This window comes from Zootoca vivipara, chromosome 3 (genome assembly GCF_965207765.1).
Source record: "Zootoca vivipara chromosome 3, rZooViv2.hap1.1, whole genome shotgun sequence".
In the NCBI taxonomy this organism is placed as follows: Eukaryota; Metazoa; Chordata; class Lepidosauria; order Squamata; family Lacertidae; genus Zootoca; species Zootoca vivipara.
Window position 1 is genome coordinate 9,576,990 of NC_142586.1, and position 22,975 is coordinate 9,599,964.

General features: G+C 43.2%; 1 protein-coding gene and 2 non-coding genes across 3 annotated transcripts; all 3 read left to right on the forward strand.

The window, feature by feature from the left end:
• The first annotated feature begins 4,214 nt into the window (after window positions 1-4,214).
• Window positions 4,215-21,102, forward strand: HSPA9 (heat shock protein family A (Hsp70) member 9). The gene is made up of 17 exons (XM_035110164.3): window positions 4,215-4,368; window positions 5,793-5,851; window positions 7,660-7,747; window positions 7,941-8,122; window positions 8,481-8,605; window positions 9,447-9,520; window positions 10,229-10,335; window positions 10,895-11,057; window positions 12,933-13,025; window positions 13,657-13,866; window positions 14,973-15,200; window positions 15,870-15,974; window positions 17,092-17,209; window positions 17,896-17,990; window positions 18,294-18,386; window positions 20,094-20,234; window positions 20,736-21,102. Exons 1-17 carry the CDS (start codon window positions 4,306-4,308, stop codon window positions 20,811-20,813), a joined length of 2,022 nt encoding a protein of 673 aa, XP_034966055.3. The 5' UTR covers window positions 4,215-4,305; the 3' UTR covers window positions 20,814-21,102.
• On the forward strand, window positions 17,486-17,551 carry LOC118083286 (small nucleolar RNA SNORD63). Its single transcript, XR_004692362.3, has one exon. It is a non-coding gene; the product is annotated as a small nucleolar RNA SNORD63 (small nucleolar RNA).
• Window positions 19,550-19,615, forward strand: LOC118083285 (small nucleolar RNA SNORD63). Its single transcript, XR_004692361.3, has one exon. It is a non-coding gene; the product is annotated as a small nucleolar RNA SNORD63 (small nucleolar RNA).
• Window positions 21,103-22,975: the final 1,873 nt, after the last annotated feature.

Below are 22,975 nucleotides of genomic sequence, written 5' to 3' on the forward strand. Positions count from 1 at the left end.
CGGATTTAGGTTTGATGAGGCCCTAAACTATTGAAGGTAATGGGGCCCTTTATATGCCCCCTTCATGGATCAATGCCTTGTCGTGGCGAAGGGGTTTGAATAACTCAGAGAAGCTATGAGCTATGCCATGCAGGGCCACCCAAGATGGACAGGTCATAGTGGAGAGTTTTGACTAAACGTGATCCACCTGGAGAAGGAACTGGCAAGCCACTCCAGTAACCCTGCCAAGAAAACTCCATGGACAAAGACAACAGGCATATAAAAGTTATGACGCTGGAAGATGAGCCCCTCAGGTCGGAAGGCGTCCAACATGCTACTGAGGAAGAGCGGAGGACAAGTACAAGTAGATTCAGAGCTGATGAAGCGGCTGGGCCAAAGCCGAAAGGACGCTCAGTTGCGGATATGCCTGGAAGCGAAAGGAAAGTCCGATGCTGTAAAGAAAAATATTGCATAGGAACCTGGAATGTAAGAACCATGAATGGAGGTAAGCTGGATGTGGTCAAAAATGAGATGACAAGAATAAATATCGACATCCTGGGCATCAGTGAACTAAAATGGAAGGGAATGGGCGAATTCAGTTCGGATGACTATCATATCTACTACTGTGGGCAAGAATCCCGTAGTAGAAATGGAGTGGCCCTCATAGTCAACAAAAGAGTGGCAAAAGCTGTAATGGGATGCAATCTCAAAAATGACAGAATGATCTCGATACGAATCCAAGGCAGACCTTTTAACATCACAGTAATCCAAGTTTATGCACCAACTACCGGTGCTGAAGAAAGTGAAATTGACCAATTCTATGAAGACCTACAACACCTTCTAGAAATGACACCAAAGAAGGATGTTCTTCTCATTACAGGGGATTGGAATGCTAAAGTAGGGAATCAAGAGATAAAAGGAACAACTGGCAAGTTTGGCCTGGGAGTTCAAAATGAAGCAGGGCAAAGGCTAATAGAGTTCTGTCAAGAGAACAAGCTGGTCATCACAAACACTCTCTTCCAACAACACAAGAGACGACTCTACACATGGATATCACCAAATGGGCAGCATCGAAATCAGATTGATTATATTCTCTGCAGCCAAAGATGGAGAAGCTCTATACAGTCAGCAAAAACAAGACCTGGAGCTGACTGTAACTCAGATCATCAGCTTCTTATAGCAAAATTCCAGCTTAAACTGAAGAAAGTAGGAAAAACCACTGGGCCAGTAAGATACAATCTGAATCAAATCCCTTATGAATACACAGTGGAAGTGAGGAACAGGTTTAAGGATTTAGATTTGGTGGACAGAGTGCCTGAAGAACTATGGATGGAGGCTCGTAACATTATACAGGAGGCAGCAACGAAAACCATCCCAAGGAAAAGGAAATGCAAGAAAGCAAAATGGCTGTCCAACGAGGCCTTACAAATAGCGGAGGAGAGGAGGCAAGCAAAATGCAAGGGAGATAGGGAAAGATACAGGAAACTGAATGCAGATTTCCAAAAAACAGCAAGGAGAGACAAGAGGGTCTTCTTAAATGAGCAATGCAAAGAAATAGAGGAAAACAATAGAATGGGGAAAACCAGAGATCTGTTCAAGAAAATTGGAGATATGAGAGGAACATTTCGTACAAAGATTACCATAATCAAGGACAAAAGTGGTAAGGACCTAACAGAAGCAGAAGACATCAAGAAGAGGTGGCAAGAATACACAGAGGAATTATACCAGAAAGATATGGAGGTCTCGTACACCCCAGGTAGTGTGGTTGCTGACCTTGAGCCAGACATCTTGGAGAGTGAAGTCAAATGGGCCTTAGAAAGCACTGCTAATAACAAGGCCAGTGGAAGTGATGATATTCCAGCTGAACTATTTAAAATTTTAAAAGATGATGCTGTTAAGGTGCTACACCCAATATGCCAGCAAGTTGGAAAACTCAGCAATGGCCAGAGGATTGGAGAAGATCAGTCTACATCCCAATTCCAAAGAAGGGCAGTGCCAAAGAATGCTCCAACTACCGCACAATTGCGCTCATTTCACACGCTAGCAAGGTTATGCTTAAAATTCTACAAGGCAGGCTTAGGCAGTATGTGGACCGAGAACTCCCAGAAGTGCAAGCTGGATTTCGAAAGGGCAGAGGAACCAGAGACCAAATAGCAAACATGCGCTGGATTATGGAGAAAGCTAGAGAGTTCCAGAAAAACGTCTACTTCTGCTTCATTGACTATGCAAAAGCCTTTGACTGTGTCGACCACAGCAAACTATGGCAAGTTCTTAAAGAAATGGGAGTGCCTGATCACCTCATCTGTCTCCTGAGAAATCTCTATGTGGGACAAGAAGCTACAGTTAGAACTGGATATGGAACAACTGATTGGTTCAAAATTGGGAAAGGAGTACGACCAGGTTGTATATTGTCTCCCTGCTTATTTAACTTATATGCAGAATTCATCATGCGAAAGGCTGGACTACATGAATCCCAAGCCGGAATTAAGATTGCCGGAAGAAATATCAACAACCTCAGATATGCAGATGACACAACCTTGATGGCAGAAAGCGAGGAGGAATTAAAGAACCTTTTAATGAGGGTGAAAGAGGAGAGCGCAAAATATGGTCTGAAGCTCAACATCAAAAAAACCAAGACCATGGCCACTGGTCCCATCACCTCCTGGCAAATAGAAGGGGAAGAAATGGAGGCAGTGAGAGATTTTACTTTCTTGGGCTCCTTGATCACTGCAGATGGTGACAGCAGTCACGAAATTAAAAGACGCCTGCTTCTTGGGAGAAAAGCAATGACAAACCTAGACAGCATCTTAAAAAGCAGAGACATCACCTTGCCGACAAAGGTCCGTCTAGTTAAAGCTATGGTTTTCCCAGTAGTGATGTATGGAAGTGAGAGCTGGACCATAAAGAAGGCTGATCGCCGAAGAATTGATGCTTTTGAATTATGGTGCTGGAGGAGACTCTTGAGAGTCCCATGGACTGCAAGAAGATCAAACCTATCCATTCTTAAGGAAATCAGCCCTGAGTGCTCCCTGGAAGGACAGATCGTGAAGCTGAGGCTCCAATACTTTGGCCACCTCATGAGAAGAGAAGAATCCTTGGAAAAGACCCTGATGTTGGGAAAGATTGAGGGCACTAGGAGAAGGGGACGACAGAGGACGAGATGGTTGGACAGTGTTCTCGAAGCTACGAACATGAGTTTGACCAAATTGCGGGAGGCAGTGCAAGACAGGAGTGCCTGGCGTGCTATGGTCCATGGGGTCACGAAGAGTCGGACACGACTAAACGACTAAACAACAACAACAAATATGCCCAACTGTCCTTTGTCAACAACGAATTGTCACTGTTTTGTTGAATATATGCTATATGATAATTTATGGACCTAATAGGTATCTGAAGACAGGAATGCCTGGCGTGCTCTGGTCCATGGGGTCACGAAGAGTCAGACACGACTAAACAACAATAGGTATCTAAAGCCATTTGCAAGAAACAAAATATGTATTTTATCAAAGTAATTGTTGAACTGAAATACAATTAAGAAAAAGTATACTAATAGTGAAATACAAGTATATTGGGGGGGGGCACTGGTTGGTCAAATATACGTTTGGAAAGGACTTTTGGGGGATACAAATTTTAAAAAGCCACGGCCACTCTATGGAGAATTTCATCACTTCCTCTGCTCTCGACCTCACAGAGGCGAACTCTTGCAATCCAGTCCTAACTGCACATTTAGTACGTACATCCCACTGCGTCCAGCCGCGCGCGTAGCATTGCAGCTCGTTTCGTCAGGCGCTTGCGAACTACGCACGCGCGCCTAAAAGTCCTGAGCAAACTCCCCACCCCCACCCCGCCGCTCGCAACAACGAGCCTGCGCCTGCGAAAAAGCCGGCTTCCGGTCCCGCCTTCCCCCGTCGTGCGTCAATCAATCTTTGACCTTGAGGCGTGCGCGGCTGCTGCACCACAAGGCCCATTCAAAGCTGTCTGAAGAAAGTGCCTGATTCGGCCACTTTTCTTGATGTGTTTCTTGAGGGATAATTAAAAACAAAAAACAAAAAAATCCTTACAGAAAGAAACTGGTGCGTTTCAAAGCGGTACTGGGGTACGTGTGTGTGTGTGTGTTTTTCTGACACTGGCGTTTCTCCCCCGGCGCTTTGCTAGGATGTCCGCGGGAAGGCGGAGGCCCCCCGCGAGACGCGCGCGCGCTTGGACCACGCCCCCTCGCCTCCCTCACGTGGGCCAGAGGCTTCCAGAAAGCACCCGCAGCGGCCGTGCGCAGCTCTCTCCGCTCATCCTGAGGCCTCCTCCGACTGTGTCGCCGCCGCCGCCACCATGTTGACAGCCTCCCGCTTGATGGTTCTGCGCCGCGGAGGGGCCGCCGCAGGGACTGCTCAGGTGAGGCACCCTGGGCGGAGAAGGGAAAGGCACGACGGACGGACGAGCGAAAAGGGGAGGAGGGCAAGGGCGTCGGGAGCCCCCGTCGGGAAAGAAGGACTCCCGTTCCGTGCCCTTCAGGCGGTGGGGGGTGGTGGAGCTCGGAAGCGCGGTGCCTCAAAGCCGGCTAGTTCCCACGACATTCCCACGGTTCACGTGTGTCGCACAGGACACGTGTGTCAGTGCAGACACGTGCGTGAATGTGCTTCGTAAAATCTGACCGGCGTTTGCTGATTTTTTAAATTTTTTGCGTGTGAGGGGAGATTCGGGGGATGGGTAAAGAAAACGAGGGGTTTTTTTTTGCCGCTGGGTGTCAGATCCTTGCCTGGCTCGAGGGCCTAAGGATTCAAGCATCCAGTGAGGAGAGCACGTGGTTAAAGCGGGTGGGAGTGGGGGCGTGGAGAATCTCCATTAAATAATTTATGTAACGTGCCGAATAATTTATGTAATGGTTATGCACCGTTTCCTGATTATTTTGGGTTGGCCTTATAAAAAGTATTGCCGCAAGGCTGGATTTTGGAACTTTTTATTTTTAAGAGAATAGCACAGCTATTCTGAGCTGCAACTGCCCTTTAGTTAGTAGGTACAGCGATTATTTAGCATGGTAGATAATAATAATGATGATGATAATAATAATAATAATAATAATAATAATAATAATAATAATAATAATAATAATTTATTTATACCCCGCCCATCTGGCTGGGCTTCCCCAGCCACTCTGGGCAGCTTCCAACAAAATACTAAAATACAGTAATCCATCAAATGTCTTCTAAAAGTCTGGTAGTTGTTGCCCTCTTTGACATCTGGTGGGAGGGCGTTCCACAAGGTGGGTGCCACTAGATAAGAATCTGGAAGGGTATGTTAAAAATCAAGTATTTCAGAACGTGGGGAGCAGCAAAATTAGCCTTGATGGATTAGAATGATTGGGACCTGCCTATATCAAACTGGCTTCTATTGAAGTAGTAATTTGTAAGGTGGGAGGTGCTTGGGAACTGAAAAGCAGTATGCTTGAGATTACATTTTAGTAAGGAATTGCCCCTGGAAAAGAAGCTTGCTCAGGGGTCTTTGATATAGCTCAAACTGAATTTCTGTGTGGGCTTGTTTAGGAGTAAGTTCCATCTAGCTCAGTGGGACTTCTTAGTTAACATGCATAGGATCAGAATGTAAACTAGCTGTAGCAGGTAGGGCAATAAAAACTACAGAAGTCAGGAGGTTTGCCAAGCTGAAGCCTTCATCAAGCTTTTAACTGGTACAGTCTTCTCGTAGGAAGACATGTTTTTGAGCTTTAAGAGCATTAAGAGTGGTGGCAGAAGGTGGCTCATTTTCATTGACATATAGTAGCTGTTTATGAATACATCTCATTAGCTTCATTTGTTTTATAGGTTTTCTGGAACGGCTTAAGTCAAGATATCCTCAGATCTGTAACAAGCAGGCAATATGCGTGAGTAATATAGCTGAACAAGCTAGCATTATTTGTCTTGTTGAAATGGCAATGTGAACTGAAAGTGCAAAAGCAATTTTTTTACTTAACTATTAAAAGGAGCATCACAAAGATGGCAATTCATTCCTCAGATGGTAGGCATTCAAACCTTTTGGTTTTGGAAAAGCTATAGCCATATCAAGAACCCATGGGTGGTGTGAAAACCAAATAATAATAATAATTTATTATTTATACCCCGCCCATCTGGCCGGGTTCCCCCAGCCACTCTGGGCGGCTTCCAACAAAACATTAAAATACAGAAATCCATCAAACTTTAAAAGCTTCCCTAAACAGGGCTGCCTTAAGATGCCTTCTAAAGGTCTGGTAATTGTTGTTCTCTTTGACCTCTGGTGGGTGGGCATTCCACAGGGTGGGTGCCACTACCGAGAAGGCCCTCTGCCTGGTTTTCCTTGTAACTTGGCTTCTTGTAGCGAGGGAACTGCCAGAAGGCCCCCGGCGCTGGACCTCAGTGTCTGGGCAGAACGATGGGGATGGAGACGCTCCTTCAGGTATACTGGACCGAGGCCATTTAGGGCTTTAAAGGTCAGCACCAACACTTTGAATTGTGCAAACATTTCTTGAGAGCTCTTTCCCCTGGAAGTAGAGGGAAGAAAGACAATAACTAAAAAGAAATGGTGGATGACAGAACTGGAAATTTCTAGTGAGACTGGCTCATACATTGGGGGCACGTATGCCAAACAAGTATTAACCTTCATACTACGGTATTTGCTTTTTGGTTAAAAAAGAGTAATTGTTGGGAAATTCAGTCTCGCTCTCAAGAAAAAATGAAAATCCGAGAATTTCAATTTGTGTAGATCATCAGTTTTCTGAAATCTGTTAATACTGACATGAAAATTTAGCGGTTTACTTGGGTATGGATTCTGGTTAGAAAAACAACTTAAATCCTAGTGTCTTCTGTAATTCCTTCTTACATATATCATCATCTACAAAACACAGGAGGATGGATCCCAGCCCCAAGGAATTTCAAGGGAGAAATGAACAGGAAATAGTGTAATTATTACAGGGCAAGGAAAGTAGGAGATTATGCCAAAAGCTTCAGTGCAAAGGTTGGCTTTAAGAAGGGATTTATACAAAGAAAGAGGTGTCACCATGCAGCATTTGAACATTGAGGCTCCATTTAGCTGTCAGGTTAATGGCAATTGATAGACCCAACTTCTATGGTTCATCTACCTTGGTTCTAAAAGCCCTTCAGGCAGTATTGTCCCAGAGAGGTTTAAAGTCAGAATTTCTATGTACATCTTTGAAGAGTGTATCTTCCCTCTAGAATTCACAGTAGGTGCTAGCCTTGTGCTGTTAGGGTGCAGGCCACTGCTGTAAGCAACCTGGGTCAATCCTGAATTTTCTCTGGCTAGTGATGAGGGAGAACAGTTGCCTTTCCAGTTCTCTCTCACCATACTGCTATGTGAAACAGCAGTAGTAGAAAGGGTCATAGGATCTAGTGTGAGGCCCCCATTGTAAAGCTCTGTTTTTCTGAGTAGCGATTGCCAAAACCATAACTTTGCCTTTGAAAAGCTGGAATCAGTTAAAGTGTAGTTAACATATTTACTCTTGTGTGTTTGCTAAATATGCTTGGCATAGATTAGGGACAAAATAAAGTATGGCCTTGATCTTTTTGTTGTACTGCTTATAATGCATTCACTATTCTAACTATGACACAGTTGGAAGAACAGTAGTAGGCTTGCTGCTTTTATGGCATGATGGAAGGCAGACATTTTCTTGCTTAAAATACATTTAAATTTATCTTTCAGATCTGAAGCAATCAAAGGTGCTGTCATTGGCATTGATCTCGGCACGACCAACTCTTGTGTGGCAGTCATGGAAGGGAAGCAAGCGAAAGTGAGTTAGAAATAATTGCTTATCCACTTCATTGTTTATTTTAAAATGTACACCCCGTTTTTTGAGGAACCTCTTCCACAAAGGAGCTTATAGTCTTAAATAAAAACCAACCCTTCCTGACAATAAAATAGAAAAACCCAGTTTCTGTTGCTTCAACTACAGTCACTGTTGGATATTCTTTTATCTTGCATAGGTGCTGGAAAACGCAGAAGGTGCCAGGACGACCCCTTCTGTTGTAGCCTTTACAAGCGATGGTGAGAGATTGGTTGGCATGCCAGCTAAAAGACAGGCTGTCACGAATCCCCCCAATACATTCTATGCAACAAAACGACTAATTGGGCGGCGATATGATGATTCGGAAGTGCAGAAGGATATGTAAGAAAGTTTTCTTTTCTATTAAAGCAAACTGTGCTGCAAACCTAAACATATTTGCAAGTGTGGAGCTTTGCAAGCTCCAAATGTAGTTGTGGATTATCTGAATAAAACAATGGAAAGAAAGTGGCCTTCACCGGCCAATTTTCCAGACCAAGATTGGACTTTGGACTAGAGAGTCTCTATCATATAATAGTTTAGAGATGGTTTTATAGAAATGCAACATTTGTTCTTTTAAAATTGTCATTTTGCCTGCTTTGTTGCTTCATTAAAGAACAATGCCAGTGGAGTGATAGTGATAATGCATGGTTGATTTGTTGACACAGGCTCTGTAACCTTTTAAAAATACTTCTACTTCCAGCAAAAACGTTCCCTTTAAAATTGTCCGTGCCTCTAATGGTGATGCCTGGCTAGAAGCTAATGGAAAGCTGTATTCCCCAAGCCAGATTGGTGCCTTCATATTGATGAAGATGAAGGAGACAGCAGGTTCGTGCAGTAGAGCATCTGAGCTGGGAGTGTGGGAAGTAGAGGGACTCAGCATCCCCACACCAACGAGGTGTCCATGACCCATGGATTATTTACCAGGTTGTAGGGGGTTTCCCAGCTAAATTTCCACAGTGTACACTGGTCCAGCACCAGCTCATTTTGCCCTCTTACTTTCTGTTAATTTGAAGCAGTGACTTAAGCACTGTGAGCAGCATGGAAGGAGCTCTCTCCCTTTGGTGGTAGAGAATCCTATCAAGACCCGGGTTCAAATGAATTAAGTGTATTAAGGATTATAAAGGAGAGAGGAGAAAGACAATGAGTGTATACACAAGGGGGGGGGAATAGTATGCACTTCATAAACCTGTACTTGGCAGTCATGCATAGTCTTCCCCAGCCACTTTGGGTGGCTTACAGCATATCTAAAACATAGTAAAACATCAAGCATCCAAAACCTCTTGATCAGGAAAATATTCCATGTTTTATCTTTACTGAACAGAACTAGTGTAGGTGATTTGCTAGTGTGTCAGATTGTAACCAAAGGGGACCCAGGTTCAAATTTCATCCAAATATTAGGAGCGTTGATAGTGACTTCAGCCCGGTCACAAGCTCTGTGTTACCTATCCAGAGGGTGGTTGTAAGGAGGAAATGGGACTGTTTTTTGTATGCCACCCTGAACTCATTGGAGGAAGGTCAAAATACAAATATTTTAAAAAGCAAACCCACTCCCAATCTTTCATAGTCGAAATAATCATTTCACTAGCTGGAAGCCATCCAGATTGGAATCTCTGCTTTGACATGTCTATATATGAACCTATTTTACATGATGCTTTTTACTTACTAGAAAATTACCTGGGGCATCCGGCAAAAAATGCTGTCATCACGGTCCCTGCTTATTTCAATGATTCTCAGAGGCAGGTAAGGTTGCTGAAATCTGAATTTGCTTCATCTGTGTGGCTGTTTCCAATGTCTTGTCTTCTGCTGCAGTAGTATACATGGAATACTTTTCCATATACAGTCATATCTCTGGTTATGAACGCTGTGGGTTGCATATTTTCAGGTTGCAGACCGCGCCAAACCCAGAAGTACCAGAACGGGTTACTTCCAGGTTTTGGCACTCGTGCATGCGCAGGAGCACAAAATGATGTCATGTGCAGAAGTGCTGAATTTTGTCACGCGCTTGCACAGACGTGGTGCTTCAGGCTGCGAATGCTGAGGATTGCAAACGTGCCTCCCGCAGGGATCACGTTTGCAACCCGAGGTATGACTGTATATATTTCTCCATGGATATGTTAATGCCTGAAGTTCAAAATGCATGTGACTCCATTAAGAACCTAGGAAGCTGCTTTATACTGAATCAGACCATTGGGCCATCTAGCTAAGTATTGTACACTGACTGGCAGCAGCTTCTAGGATTTCAGAAAAGGGGCAGTCTCAGTCCTACTTAGTGAAGCTTGGGGCTGGATATGGAATCTGTGTGCAAAGGAGATGCTCTAGCCACTGAATTATAGCACTTGCCCATTATAGTTGCGTTACAGGAGTTCTCTCAAAAGCTGTTTTGCAGAGGAAACATTGGCCTTTTTTGTAATCAAGCAATGTTTTAACATGCCATTATTTTCTTCCAAGGCTACTAAAGATGCCGGGCAGATTGCGGGATTGAACGTTTTGAGGGTGATAAACGAGCCAACAGCTGCAGCACTAGCTTATGGCTTGGATAAGTCTGAAGACAAAGTGTAAGTATATAAAACCCTGCTTCCTGTCTTCTGAAAACTTGAGCTCCATTGCTTTCATGTTTCTTAGGTCAGATAAATGAATTGCCAGCTTCTGGGTGGCTTCCTCCAGTTTTTAGGCAAACAATGGAACTGAAAGACTTTGGAGCATACTTTCGTATGTAGTCCTCTGTGTACAGTATAGCAAAATATTATATTCCTGTAAGCAGAGACGCAGGGCAACCTCTGAAATTGGTGGCATTCTCTCTTCCATGCAACTATGCAGGGTACAGTGACCTTCATGCCAAGAAGGAAATAAACCCAACAATTCCTGATACCTACCTTCATAAGCAGCTACTTCTGTTTCAACATGTTGCTTGTCGGATTAAAATTAAATAGATAATGTTGCAAAAATTGGACATCCTCTGAAATCTTAAGATTCCAAGTAATTAAATGAAGCAACTTGCAACAATCCTACTCCTTTAATATGTTAGTCTTTGATTAAAAAGAGGAAACTGATATCCCTCCATGACTGAAGGTGTTAATGCATGTGTGTGTGCCCCCCCCCCCCCGCCCCCTTTAGTATTGCAGTCTACGACTTGGGTGGTGGCACATTCGATATTTCTGTCTTGGAAATTCAGAAGGGAGTCTTTGAGGTCAAATCCACCAATGGTGACACTTTCTTGGGCGGTGAAGATTTTGACCAGGCCTTGTTGCAGCATATTGTGAAAGACTTCAAAAGAGAGGTAAGTGGCTTGTATTTCATGGTCTGGAGATGGAGCAACCACCAGAGAGCTCTTTCGAGTGTTCGTCGAACCTTAAAAAAGGGAGGCCCACATGGATCTGACTACCTTTATTAGAAGAGTCGCACTGGTTTCCAGGACAATAAAGCTGTACACTCTCTGCTCCATTGCCACTGGCCTTATTGAAATCCTCTTGTAGTTTTCTTTTAAACATGTCTTCACCTCTTGAACGTAAGCAGGGGGGAAGGCACTTGGTTGTGTGTTTAATACAATTTAGCTCTCTGAAGGCCGGCACACATTTTGCAGTGGTGGGCATGTTTGCTGCATTTCCCTCACAAAAAAGTATGACGCTGGGGGAGATGTGTGTCTGAATACTTGCAGGGAGGGGGGCACAAGGTCTGTGTGTGCTGTAGTGCTGTGTTTGGCTATGGCTCCCTGACACATGTTGCCTGCATGGTCATGAGCTATGGATCTTCATGCCATATGATGGCAGCTATACTTTCCATCCTTGCACAGCTGTTTGAGGCTGGAGTGGATGTAGAAAAAAAAGCCTCTTCCAGAGCACACAGTTTCAATGCAGTGCCTTCCTTCACAGACGCAACTAAAATTTGGTTAACTGCCAGTCTCATTTTGTTACTCGTGTCAGATAAAGTTTAGTGTTTAGCCAATCCAAATTCATTGAAGTAAATTGATGGTGCTATGTGGAAAAGGTTTGGGTGCTTGCTGGATGTTGTAATGAGTGGATTACATAATGTTGACATTAATAGGCAATTCAGCACTGCCAGATTTAGTTAGCATCCAGTACTGTTTGGCATGCATTTTGTGGCAGTGGAAGGTTTACCTTTTCTCCCTTAAACGTAGCTCGAGCAGGACTGATACGTACTTGAGAAGCAGAACTGATCGCTTGGCAACAGAGAGGGCATTTGTGTACCAAGATGTAGCTAGCCTAGTATTAGTAGTTGGAGTGAAGAAAAGACACATTAGTTCTAATGTTAATTAAAAAGAATGAAGGAAAGAGAATTCCCAGCCTCGCTGTTTAAAGATCCATTAACACAATGAAAATTAGGTGCCAAAGCACCTAATTTTACCTCAAAGAACTGGGAAAACTTATTGACTCAAGTATAAGCCGAGGGTGGGAAATGCAACAGCTACTGGTAAATTTCAAAAATAAAAATAAATACCGCCCTATGCCTTTCCCAGCTGTTGGCGGTGGGGTAGGGGAGAAGCGGCGAGGAAGGATCCCTTCCTCAATGCTTCTCCCTCCCTGCCACCTCGCACAGAGCAGGCATAGGGCGGGGGTTCGGAGAGTGGCAGCGCAGCGCTTCTCCGAACCCCCAGTCCTGTGCCTTTCTCCGCCGCCACCCGCCTCACTCGAGTATAAGCTGAGGGCGGCTTTTTCAGCACATTTTTTGTGTTGAAAAAGTAGGCTTATACTCAAGTATATACAGTAAGTTGTTGGTAGTACAGTCGTACCTTGGATCCCAAATGCCTTGATTCTCAGACGTTTTGGCTCCTGAATGCCGCAAACCCGGAAGTGAGTTTTCCTGTTTGCGAACGTTCTTAGGAACCCAAATGTCTAATGGGGCTTTTGATTGGCTGCAGGAGCTTCCTGTAGCCAGTCAGAAGCCATGCTTTGGTTTCTGGACGTTTTGGAAATTGAATGGGCTTCTGGAACGTATTCCGTTAGACTTCAAAGGTACGACTGTACTGTTCTGTTTATGTTGTTACATGTGCAACTAGTATTGTCAGTGCTATGAAGCACATGTGATTTTGAAGAGCCATTTTAAATATTGAACATGTAAGAGAATGGGGTTTGTAATGCTGTGCTACGTCACAGTAAAATACTACCGTATGAACATGTTGTTTGTTCTTCTCCAGACAGGTGTTGATCTAACTAAAGATAACATGGCTCTACAGAGGGTGAGGGAAGCCGCAGAAAAAGCAAAGTGTGAACTCTCTTCTTCAGTCCAGGTGAATAAATGAATTATTTCACTCCAAGCGAAAGCACTACCAAGGGGTGGGAAGTATTTCCCAGTAGTGGAAGTATTGCAGTCCTGGATAAATGTGATAATACTCTAATGGAAGTGTTTGGGGGGAAATTCCTAGAGCCTAGCCAGATGTGTAAACTACTAATCATGTACAATACAATGACTGGAGAAGCCCCAAATGTTGGTGACTGATGGGTTTGCCTTTTTCAGTGCTCTAGGGGAATTAGTTATTACGGAGAAAAAATAAATAGCTTTTGTTTCTGGCCAGAATAATTGATAAGTGCCATATCCTATAGCTGTAGCTTATTCTAGTGATTTTAACTGTGTGACAAGTACATTTTTTATTCAAGCTTTGCAGTCAAGCATTGCTGTTTGGCTAGAAATCTTCTCTGTAACAACAAAGGAGGATTTGTTTTAACTAAACAATTACCGTACATTTTGAGTTGGTGTGTTACAAAATTTTGTTTGAAGGAAGTCCTTGATTCTTCATCTGGACGGAATAAATACGAACAGCAATTTGGTTACCTTTACATACTTGAGGAACGAGTCAGATCAGAAAGGGTGCTGTTTGCTTTTTATTTATCTCTGATGGCTGATCATTCTTTGCATTGCAGACAGACATTAACTTGCCATATCTTACAATGGATGCTTCAGGACCAAAGCATTTGAATATGAAGCTGACTCGTTCTCAGTTTGAGGGGATTGTGGCCGATCTGATCAGAAGGACAATAGCACCTTGCCAGAAAGCCATGCAGGACGCTGAAGTCAGCAAGAGCGACATTGGTGAAGTTATATTAGTTGGTGGCATGACCAGGATGCCTAAGGTACAATAGATTTCCTGTGACTTAATATACTTGGACCCCCATATCATCAGTTGTGCCCTTTGGACCTTGCTTAACTCTTAAGACAGCAGAGTGACTGGAGTGAGTAGCAACTCAGCAGATGGTGTTGGCATGAAATTAACTTTCTGCTCCCTATGCCACTCGTGACTTTGCCTGTTAAAGTTTAACCGTGGCTAAAAACCTTGGCAGCTTGAATTTAAAGTCTGTTTTGCAGGGGGAGTTTTTTTTGGGGGGGTGGGGTCTTGGCTTTTGGGCTTCCTTCCCAGCTCACCAGCGTATCTCTTAAGTTATAAATGAGGCAGTGTGTGCCCAGGCTTATGCATGCTTTTTGAAGGCTCCAAAAAGCACTCACTTAGCACTGAGGCACTGGAGGGTCAGGAGAAGAACAGTGGTGTCATTGCATGGGGGGGGCCTCCTTCCAAGCCTCTGTCCTCCTGTTTTCATATTATTCTGTTGGTTTGCTGCTGTGCCTTTTGTTTGTGGATGAATGCCATATATCTGTCGTGTGAAGGCACAGCACTTGACCCTATCCAAGTCTGTGTTCTGTCCCATGTTAATCACATAGCGTGTGGATGAACGCACTCGGCCCGCCTCTCCTATCATATTCCCAGTTCATCCTTCACATGTTGGAGGGCGACTGTGTGCAGTGGGGAGCCTGCTCTGTTCTTGTAGGTTCCATACAAGATACGATAGCCCTCCAACTTAGGGAGGGTGGCCAGGAGGCTGGGGCAAGTCCATCATCTGGAGGAAGAGGGGGATAACTGTATAGGACTGATCATTATATAAAAGAATGCAGTGGGTCCAAAAGGCAAGCATTTTATGATTTTATTTCTCTTGGTATATGAGAAGGCTGTATTTGTCTCTTGTAAGTGTTGGTTTTCTGCAGATACGTGCAATGATGTATATAAATCTCAAAGCTTCTCTTCCTTATTCAGACTGGGCTGCATGTTGTTACTAGAATTAGAGAGACACTGGGAATGTGTCTACTGTGGACTGAACTGCAGATTCAGTGGGATTTTTTGCCATTTCTAACCCCCTGTCCCCCCTCAAAAAACTAACAGGCATGCATGTCTTACGTATCCGTTCAGGTACAGCAGACTGTCCAGGACTTGTTTGGCCGCGCTCCTAGCAAAGCAGTTAATCCCGATGAAGCTGTTGCTATTGGCGCTGCCATCCAGGGAGGTGTGCTGGCTGGTGATGTTACTGATGTGCTGCTGCTGGATGTGACTCCTCTTTCCCTTGGTATTGAGACGCTAGGAGGAGTTTTCACTAAGCTCATCAACAGGAACACGACTATTCCAACCAAGAAGAGCCAGGTAGGAGAGTGTGTGTGTGGATGGGAGACGGTGTTCTGAGTATTGCTTTATGTGAAATGGTACTGTGTGTTCTTTGTACCCTTCTATGGTTTATGCTATGTCCCTTCCCCATAAGCATTCCTTGGTATTCCTCATGGTCTGTTGCGAGGTCATCATTCTCTTGCTGTTTGTGCTCGAAGGTTTAAACAGTATAGAAAAAACTGAAGATTTTCGTAATTTGCAGCCCGTGTAGGACTGTTCCTCCACTATGGCAATGGCTATGAATCTTAAGGATGTTACTGTTGTATGCTGCCCAGTTATGTAAGAATCATAGAATTGTAGAGTTGGTAGGGACCATCTAGTCCAACCCCCTGAAATGCAGGAACCTTTTGCCCAATGAGGGGCTCGAACCCACAACCCTGAGATTACAGGTCTCCTGCTCTACCAACTGAGCTATCCCAGAGAACCTAACAATAGCTATGGAGACAGGTTGCTGGGAAGGGTGGGGGGAGTAGGAGATCCATTGGGAGCATTTGTTGTGATAGTTGTAGTACTACTTGGAAGAAATTACATTGTCTCTTATTAGTTTGGCTACCTTCTCTTCTTTTGGCTTTTCCCATAGCTGCTATTTTTAGTTCTAAAAAACTGCTGTATGATGCTGCTGATAACAAATGTGTTTCATTTTGACAGGTGTTCTCTACAGCTGCTGATGGTCAGACTCAGGTTGAGATCAAAGTGCACCAGGGTGAGAGAGAAATGGCTGGTGACAACAAGCTGCTTGGCCAGTTTACTTTGGTAAGTTGGATGCTTTCATCTATAGTAATAGTATGAAAATTATAGGAAGTAATTTCATTCTGCGCGCCAGGGTTGAAAGACATTGCTGCACAGAAACAAACCTTTCCTGCAGCAACCCCCCCCCAAAAAAACCAGAACATGTTAGAAGAATTCATTGTTTTTTCAGTCTAGCTAAGTTATTAGCACCTCCTTTTAACAATACTTGGAAAAAACGAACTGTAGCGTTAATTTTGCCATTGTCAAGTGCAGATTTTCTGTACAGGAACTGCTGTACTAAGTCATAGCCAGGGTAGACCCATTGAAATAAGTGGCTGTACTTGGAGTTTGATTGACATTGGGTATTTCCCTACATTTCTATGAATGGGTGTAAGTGTGTAGTCATAGCATAGAAAAGTAGCATAAGAACACAGGGAACTGTGTTTGTTCATCTAGCTAAGTACTGTTTACACTGGCTGCAGCTCTTAGACGTCTTTCCACCCTGCATACAGATGCCAGAGATTGAACCTTGAACCTTTTGCCTGTGAAGCATGTGCTCTCTGAGTGAAAATCATCCTTCAAATAAGCATTAACCTGCAAGTGGGTTTTCAGGAAAACCAGATGCCTTCATCTACCCCCCACCTGCAATAAATAAAATATGTCTTCCCCATATTAGTCTCTACAGCCACAGCAGGCGCTGTAATGCTCCAGTGTTTTTACTTTACTACCAAAGGTGCACTCTGGCATTGTCTTCCAAGTCAGATGGATGCCAACTACAAGGAGTTGTGGAAATTATCATCTTGTTATTTATTAGCCACCCCTCCGACTGGGTTGCCCCAGCCATTCTGGGCAGCTCCCAACAAAATATTAAAAACACAATAAAACATCAACCATTAAAAACTTCCCTGAACAGGGCTGCCTTCAGATGTCTTCTAAAAGTCAAATAGTTGTTCCTCTGTTTGACATCTGATCAGGGATCAATATTAGATAGTACAGTACTACTTAAGTGTTAGATTGCTTCACTGAATAGCAAGTAGAATCAGCATCATGCTTACTATTTATTGCATAAATAATAAGGAGGCGCAAAGCTTATTAGTAATTGTACCCTCTTGGTTGTCAACAATGCACCTTGTGATTTTAGGTTGGGATTCCACCAGCTCCGCGGGGAGTCCCCCAGATTGAGGTCACTTTTGACATTGATGCCAATGGAATTGTTCATGTCTCTGCAAAAGATAAAGGCACAGGACGGGAGCAACAGAGTGAGTGTGCTAGATAGTTGCTTCTTTGAAGGGGCGGGGGGTGGAATCTGAACAGATGGAATTGTTGTGGCAGTCCGGCGCAGTAAAGGACTATTGTGAAAGCATGGGAAGGAAGGAAAAATCTAGAAGAAAGGAGACTAACTAGTATGTAACTACTGTCAAGCTATAAAACGTGGCCCTCATTTAGTTTGCAGTTCCCAACTGAGCTTAATTTTTTTTCTGGAAGCTTTTGATAAGATCTCTGAGCTTTGCTCATGGCCAGAACCAATCAAGTGTGTGCAGTGATGCTATTACCAACACATCATTCTGAAAACACATGTGGAAGATTTCTAACTGAGCACACCACAACTGAGAAGCTTGTCTCTCCTGGCTTTGAGATCTGTTACATAAGCACTCTTCTTAAAAATGACAGTACTACATCAGATAGTAAAAAATGTCAATATAGGAGGCCTATAGCTCTTTAAAAAGCAAGAGAACAAACCAATTGAAGATACAGATTGCAGAAAGTCAATTTTGGCAATTTTTATACAAATGGGTGTAAATGCTAGACATCATAATGTTACAGTGAAGGTCAGGCAGACATAATTTTTGTGGTCTAAGGGTTTATTTTGTATCCCTACTAGGCATGTGTTGTTTTGGTTTCAGATAGCATTCTGTAAACAATCTACCTTTTCATATTTCTGTAGTTGTGATCCAGTCTTCTGGTGGTCTTAGCAAAGACGATATTGAGAATATGGTGAAAAATGCAGAAAAATACGCAGAAGAAGACAGACGAAGAAAGGTAATTTGGCAGTGATGAAATATTGATTCCCAATGCAGTTGTGTCTTTGGAGAACTTTTGAGTCGCATGTCTAGGTCCTCAAGCTAAAATAGATGCTACACTCACTTTTCAAAATCCTTGAGTTGATAGAATTGGAACATTTTTTTTTGCTTACAGAGCAATGTATGAATGAGCATCCAAAGAGTTACAGTCAGGTGAAATGTCTTTAGATCCCTAATTCTGTGTTAGTTTCATGATCCTCGTTTATATGGGAGTGTTATGGGCACAAATGGGGTATTTTACCAAAGTTGTTGTTTTATTCAGGAACGTGTTGAAGCTGTAAACATGGCAGAAGGAATAATCCATGATACAGAATCCAAAATGGAAGAGTTCAAAGATCAGCTACCTGCTGATGAGGTAGGTGTTCTGCCTTGAAACGAATTGTTTTCCTTTGTCTCAGTCTAAAATTAATTGTGTATGGATTTGACACGCTGCCTGGGCACGTACTGAATTTGTTTCCTCTTTTTGTCAGAATGTGCAAAATTAATGCTCTCTAAATTGTATAATCCTTCATACAGCAATTTCCTGGTTGTGCTAATTCATCACCGGAGAAACTAAGCAGCCTATGATAATGAGAAAAGGCTTTTAAACAATTCATGATCTTTAATTTTAATTCCAGAAAGCCTTTGGCAGGGATAATAAATGCAGGCTTCTTCCAAGAAATTAAAAAGAGAAAATTTTGTAAGCTTTGTTATATTGGGATAGTATCCCCTGTGTTACGGTAGAAAGGTTGCTGGAAAAGCCACGAAGGGGGCAAGTCAACTTTGGGGAAAGGAACAATTATGAGAATCCAATGCCGTTCTGTTCTCTTAATAACTAGTGATGTTGCTAAATTCATGATCCCTCCATTAGAGTAACAAAATTTGGTGATTTTGTGTGGTTGGTCTTACACAAAGCAAACATTACAATCTCTGATTGCTTCTCCCACATACTAATTTTTCTGCTGCTCTTCCAGTGAAGGTGAGGCAGCTATGAATTAATATTCATGGTTTACGCTGTAATCCTGCATAACAACATTTCAGGCTGTTGGGAGTGAATTGGCAAAAAAAATCACATGGCATCCATGAACTTAAACTCTTTATTCAGGCAAACTAGATCAAACTCAGGAAGCCAGGTATAGTGAGCACAGCAACTTGTCCTCATAGATCTTGCCCCTATGAGGCATTTGTGGGGACATTGATGCCAATGGAATTGTTCATGTTTCTGCAAAAGATAAAGGCACAGGACGGGAGCAACAGAGTGAGTGTGCTAGATAGTTGCTTCTTTGAAGGGGCGGGAGGGGGGTGGAATCTGAACAGATGAAATTGTTGTGGTAGTCAGGCGCAGTAAAGGACTATTGTGAAAGCATGGGAAGGAAGGAAAAATCGAGAAGAAAGGAGACTAACTAGTATGTAACTACTGTCAAGCTATAAAACGTGGCCCTCGTTTAGTTTGCAGTTCCCAACTGAGCTTAATTTTTTTTTCTGGAAGCTTTTGATAAGATCTCTGAGCTTTGCTCATGGCCAGAACCAATCAAGTGTGTGCAGTGATGCTATTACCAACACATCATTCTGAAAACACATGTGGAAGATTTCTAACTGAGCACACCACAACTGAGAAGCTTGTCTCTCCTGGCTTTGAGATCTGTTACATAAGCACTCTTCTTAAAAATGACAGTACTACATCAGATAGTAAAAACTTATTAGGCAAGTGCTTTATTTTTATTTTTTAACTACCTGGGGTAAAGGCAGGCAGATTGGTTTCCATGGCCTCTCCCTTGCTGAAGGTATCAATAAAATACCTTCCACCCTGGGAGCTGATGGCACCATTTAATTACTGTAGACTATGTGATGACAGAGGACGAGATGGTTGAACAGTGTTCTCGAAGCTACGAACATGAGTTTGACCAAACTGCGGGAGGCAGTGCAAGACAGGAGTGCCTGGTGTGCTATGGTCCATGGGATCATGAAGAGTCGGACACGACTAAACAACAACAACAACAATGTGGCTTTATTGATGTCATGATCCTCTTTGATAAATGCTGAAAGGGTTATGGACATGTGTTTCTCTGCAATTGCTTTACAGTGCAACAAACTGAGAGAAGAAATTGCAAAAATGCGAGAACTGCTAGCTCGTAAAGACAGCGAAACCGGCGAGAACATCAGGCAGGCAGCAACCACCTTACAGCAAGCATCCCTGAAACTCTTTGAAATGGCCTATAAAAAGGTAGGAGGGCCGTGTGCCGGAGATTAGGGTGGGCAAGAGCAGCTGGTTTGGAATTTCCAGTTGTATGTGTGCTCCTGGTCTTAGCAAGTAAAAGAGCAGCTGGGTAAAGGGAAAGTAAGCAAAGCCACTCGGTCAAACCGTAAGAGAGACATTGCTGGACACTGCCAGTACTAACTGTTCATAGCTGACCTTAGGAATGAGAGGTGATTAGAAGAAAAAAATGTGGCACAAGTTTTGAATGCTTGCATCTTGAGATCTGGTGATTAAAGGAGAAGATTGCAGGCTCCTCAGCTCAGTTGATTGGAGTAGCAGATAGAGATGTCAAATTTCCATAATTTATTTGAGCACTTGGCAAAAGTATTTATTTTTTTTGGTCCAGTCAACACTCTTCCTTGTGGTTCAACTTGCCAGCAAGAAATAAGTAAGAGGGAGCCCTGTTCTTACATTCCCCTATTAGTCGGTGCCCTGTAGAGCTAACACTGCTTTTTTTCCCCTCTTCAGATGGCATCCGAGCGGGAGAGTTCTGAGGGTTCAGGAAGCTCTGCAAGCTCTGGGGATCAGAAGGAAGAAAAGCAATAATTCCTCTTGTCTCGCATGGACTGGAGCAGGAAGAGGACAATGTTCTGAAGCTTGGGAGCCAATGGACCTTCCTGAGCAGCTGTGGGCAGATATATGTCTTACTGTGTTTTTGCAGTATACTATACATAATTTCCTGAATGTATAAATTTAGTGATGGCATCCTACTAGTGAAATTATCACCTGATCAAAAATTTATTTCAGAACAGCTCCCCGGGGTCAGTGACATTTCCAAGTGCATCCTGAGGATTCATGGAGCTCTTATTGAATGGGGGGGGGGAATAAGCACAGCAGTAATTTCTGAAGGTTTAGAAACCATGTCTCGCAACTTGAGGGTGGCACGATGAGGCCCATGGGGTGCCTGAACTGTGTATATTCCACCCTTAATTATGGATCCTCCTTTTGGGAACAGATTTCTGCTTTAGCGTGAAGGGATTTCAATAGGGCCTGGGTTAAGCAGAGGCAGGGCTTGCCTACTTTGGCAGAGAAAACACAGAACTGCACCTTGGCGTAGTATCCTTGTCTGAAAGGAAATGGGTTGTTTTTAACGTAGCTGTTACTATATAAATAAGGCTACTCTGAAGTTCCATGCACTGCTTGATTTGATCAATCCTGTGTGTTTTTAAAAATTGCAGCTTGCTTCTGTTTCAAGCACACACACGCACACACACACCAGCTTGGTCTTGCTACCTGCTACTACCGATATAAGATGTCAGACATACTAGAGATTTTAAACAGATGTTTTGAAACATCCCTTCACAGGAGTAAAATTCACGTGTACCTTTTTTCTTCTCTCTTGAGAGCATCACTTAATATAGGTTTGCTCCTGAGGAATCCAGAAGCCATTAACCAGTATTAGTGTGCACTGGCATTTCATAGAATTAAGTGTGCTGTGGGCATCTGACCCTACATACAATTGCAAGTACAGTGGTACCTCTACTTAGGAATTTAATGCGTTCAGAACACACATTTGTAAGTCGAAAAAATTTGTAATTCGAATCCCATAGGAACTCATTGGGAGAAAAAAATTGTAAGTAGAAGCAACCCTATCTAAACCGCATCCAAGATGGCGGACGGAGCTCCATTCGTAAGTAGAGTTATTCGTAAGTAGAGGTACCACTGTAATGTATTCACTGAGCCAAATAAAGCAATGATGATTAAAGGGTTGTTAAGTATTGACCATAAGAGAACCTTTATTTCGGCCATGAGGGCCATCCATAGCTCACCTTCAAGTTTGAAGTAACTTCCCACACTGCAATACACAATTAAGCCTTCGCCAACTACTGTAATTTTTCTGTGTATAGGACAATTTTGCTTAATTTTTAGTCTGAAATTGGGGGTCATCTTATATTCATTGCACTGGGGTTAAAAAAACAAGCTACCGTATTTTTCGCTCCATAGGAAGCACCTGACCATAGGACACACCTAGTTTTTAGAGGAGGAAAACAAGAAGAAATTTTTTTTTTTGCTTTCTTTAATCTGGCTCTGGGTGGACTCTGGCTTTTGGCAGGGCTCTGGCTCTTGCATTCGCTCCATAGGACACACTGACTTTTTCCCTTCCTTTTTGGGAGGGAAAAAGTGTGTCTTATGGAGCGAAAAACACAGTAATTATCTTCCCATGGCTGCCTCAAAGAAGCTGCTGGAACTGCCCATCTCCCACAAAAAGCTTAGCAACTGTTGGTGATCCGATCTCCTCCCCCCCCCCAAAAAAAGCTCAATATACTTGGTGTTGACAAAGGGGTCGGTCTGTCAGTCACCTGATCGCTCACTTGCTTAGGGCGGCTGGGAAAGAGATGCTGAGGCGGGTGAAAGAGAGAGGCCCCCACCTCAGCAGTGCGGCAGCAGGAGGTAACAGTATGATTCTGGTTTGTTTCCAAGACGATGGAATCTGCCTCCCTTAACTTCATTGAAGAGTTTTCAAGCAGTACAAAACCGGAAATCTTTTTGACTGAAGGATGGATGGATTGGTTTACTTAATTTTTTGTTCAGAATAATAGGGGTCGTCTTATTCATTGATGTACATAGGTGCGGGCAACTGAAACAAACTCGTTTGATTAGCAGGCAGAGAGTTTTAATTCTGTGATACCCTAACATTCATCAAACATAGCACGGGGCAAAAGAAGATGCTGTTAGATGCAGGGGATTTATTGCCCCACTTTAGAAAT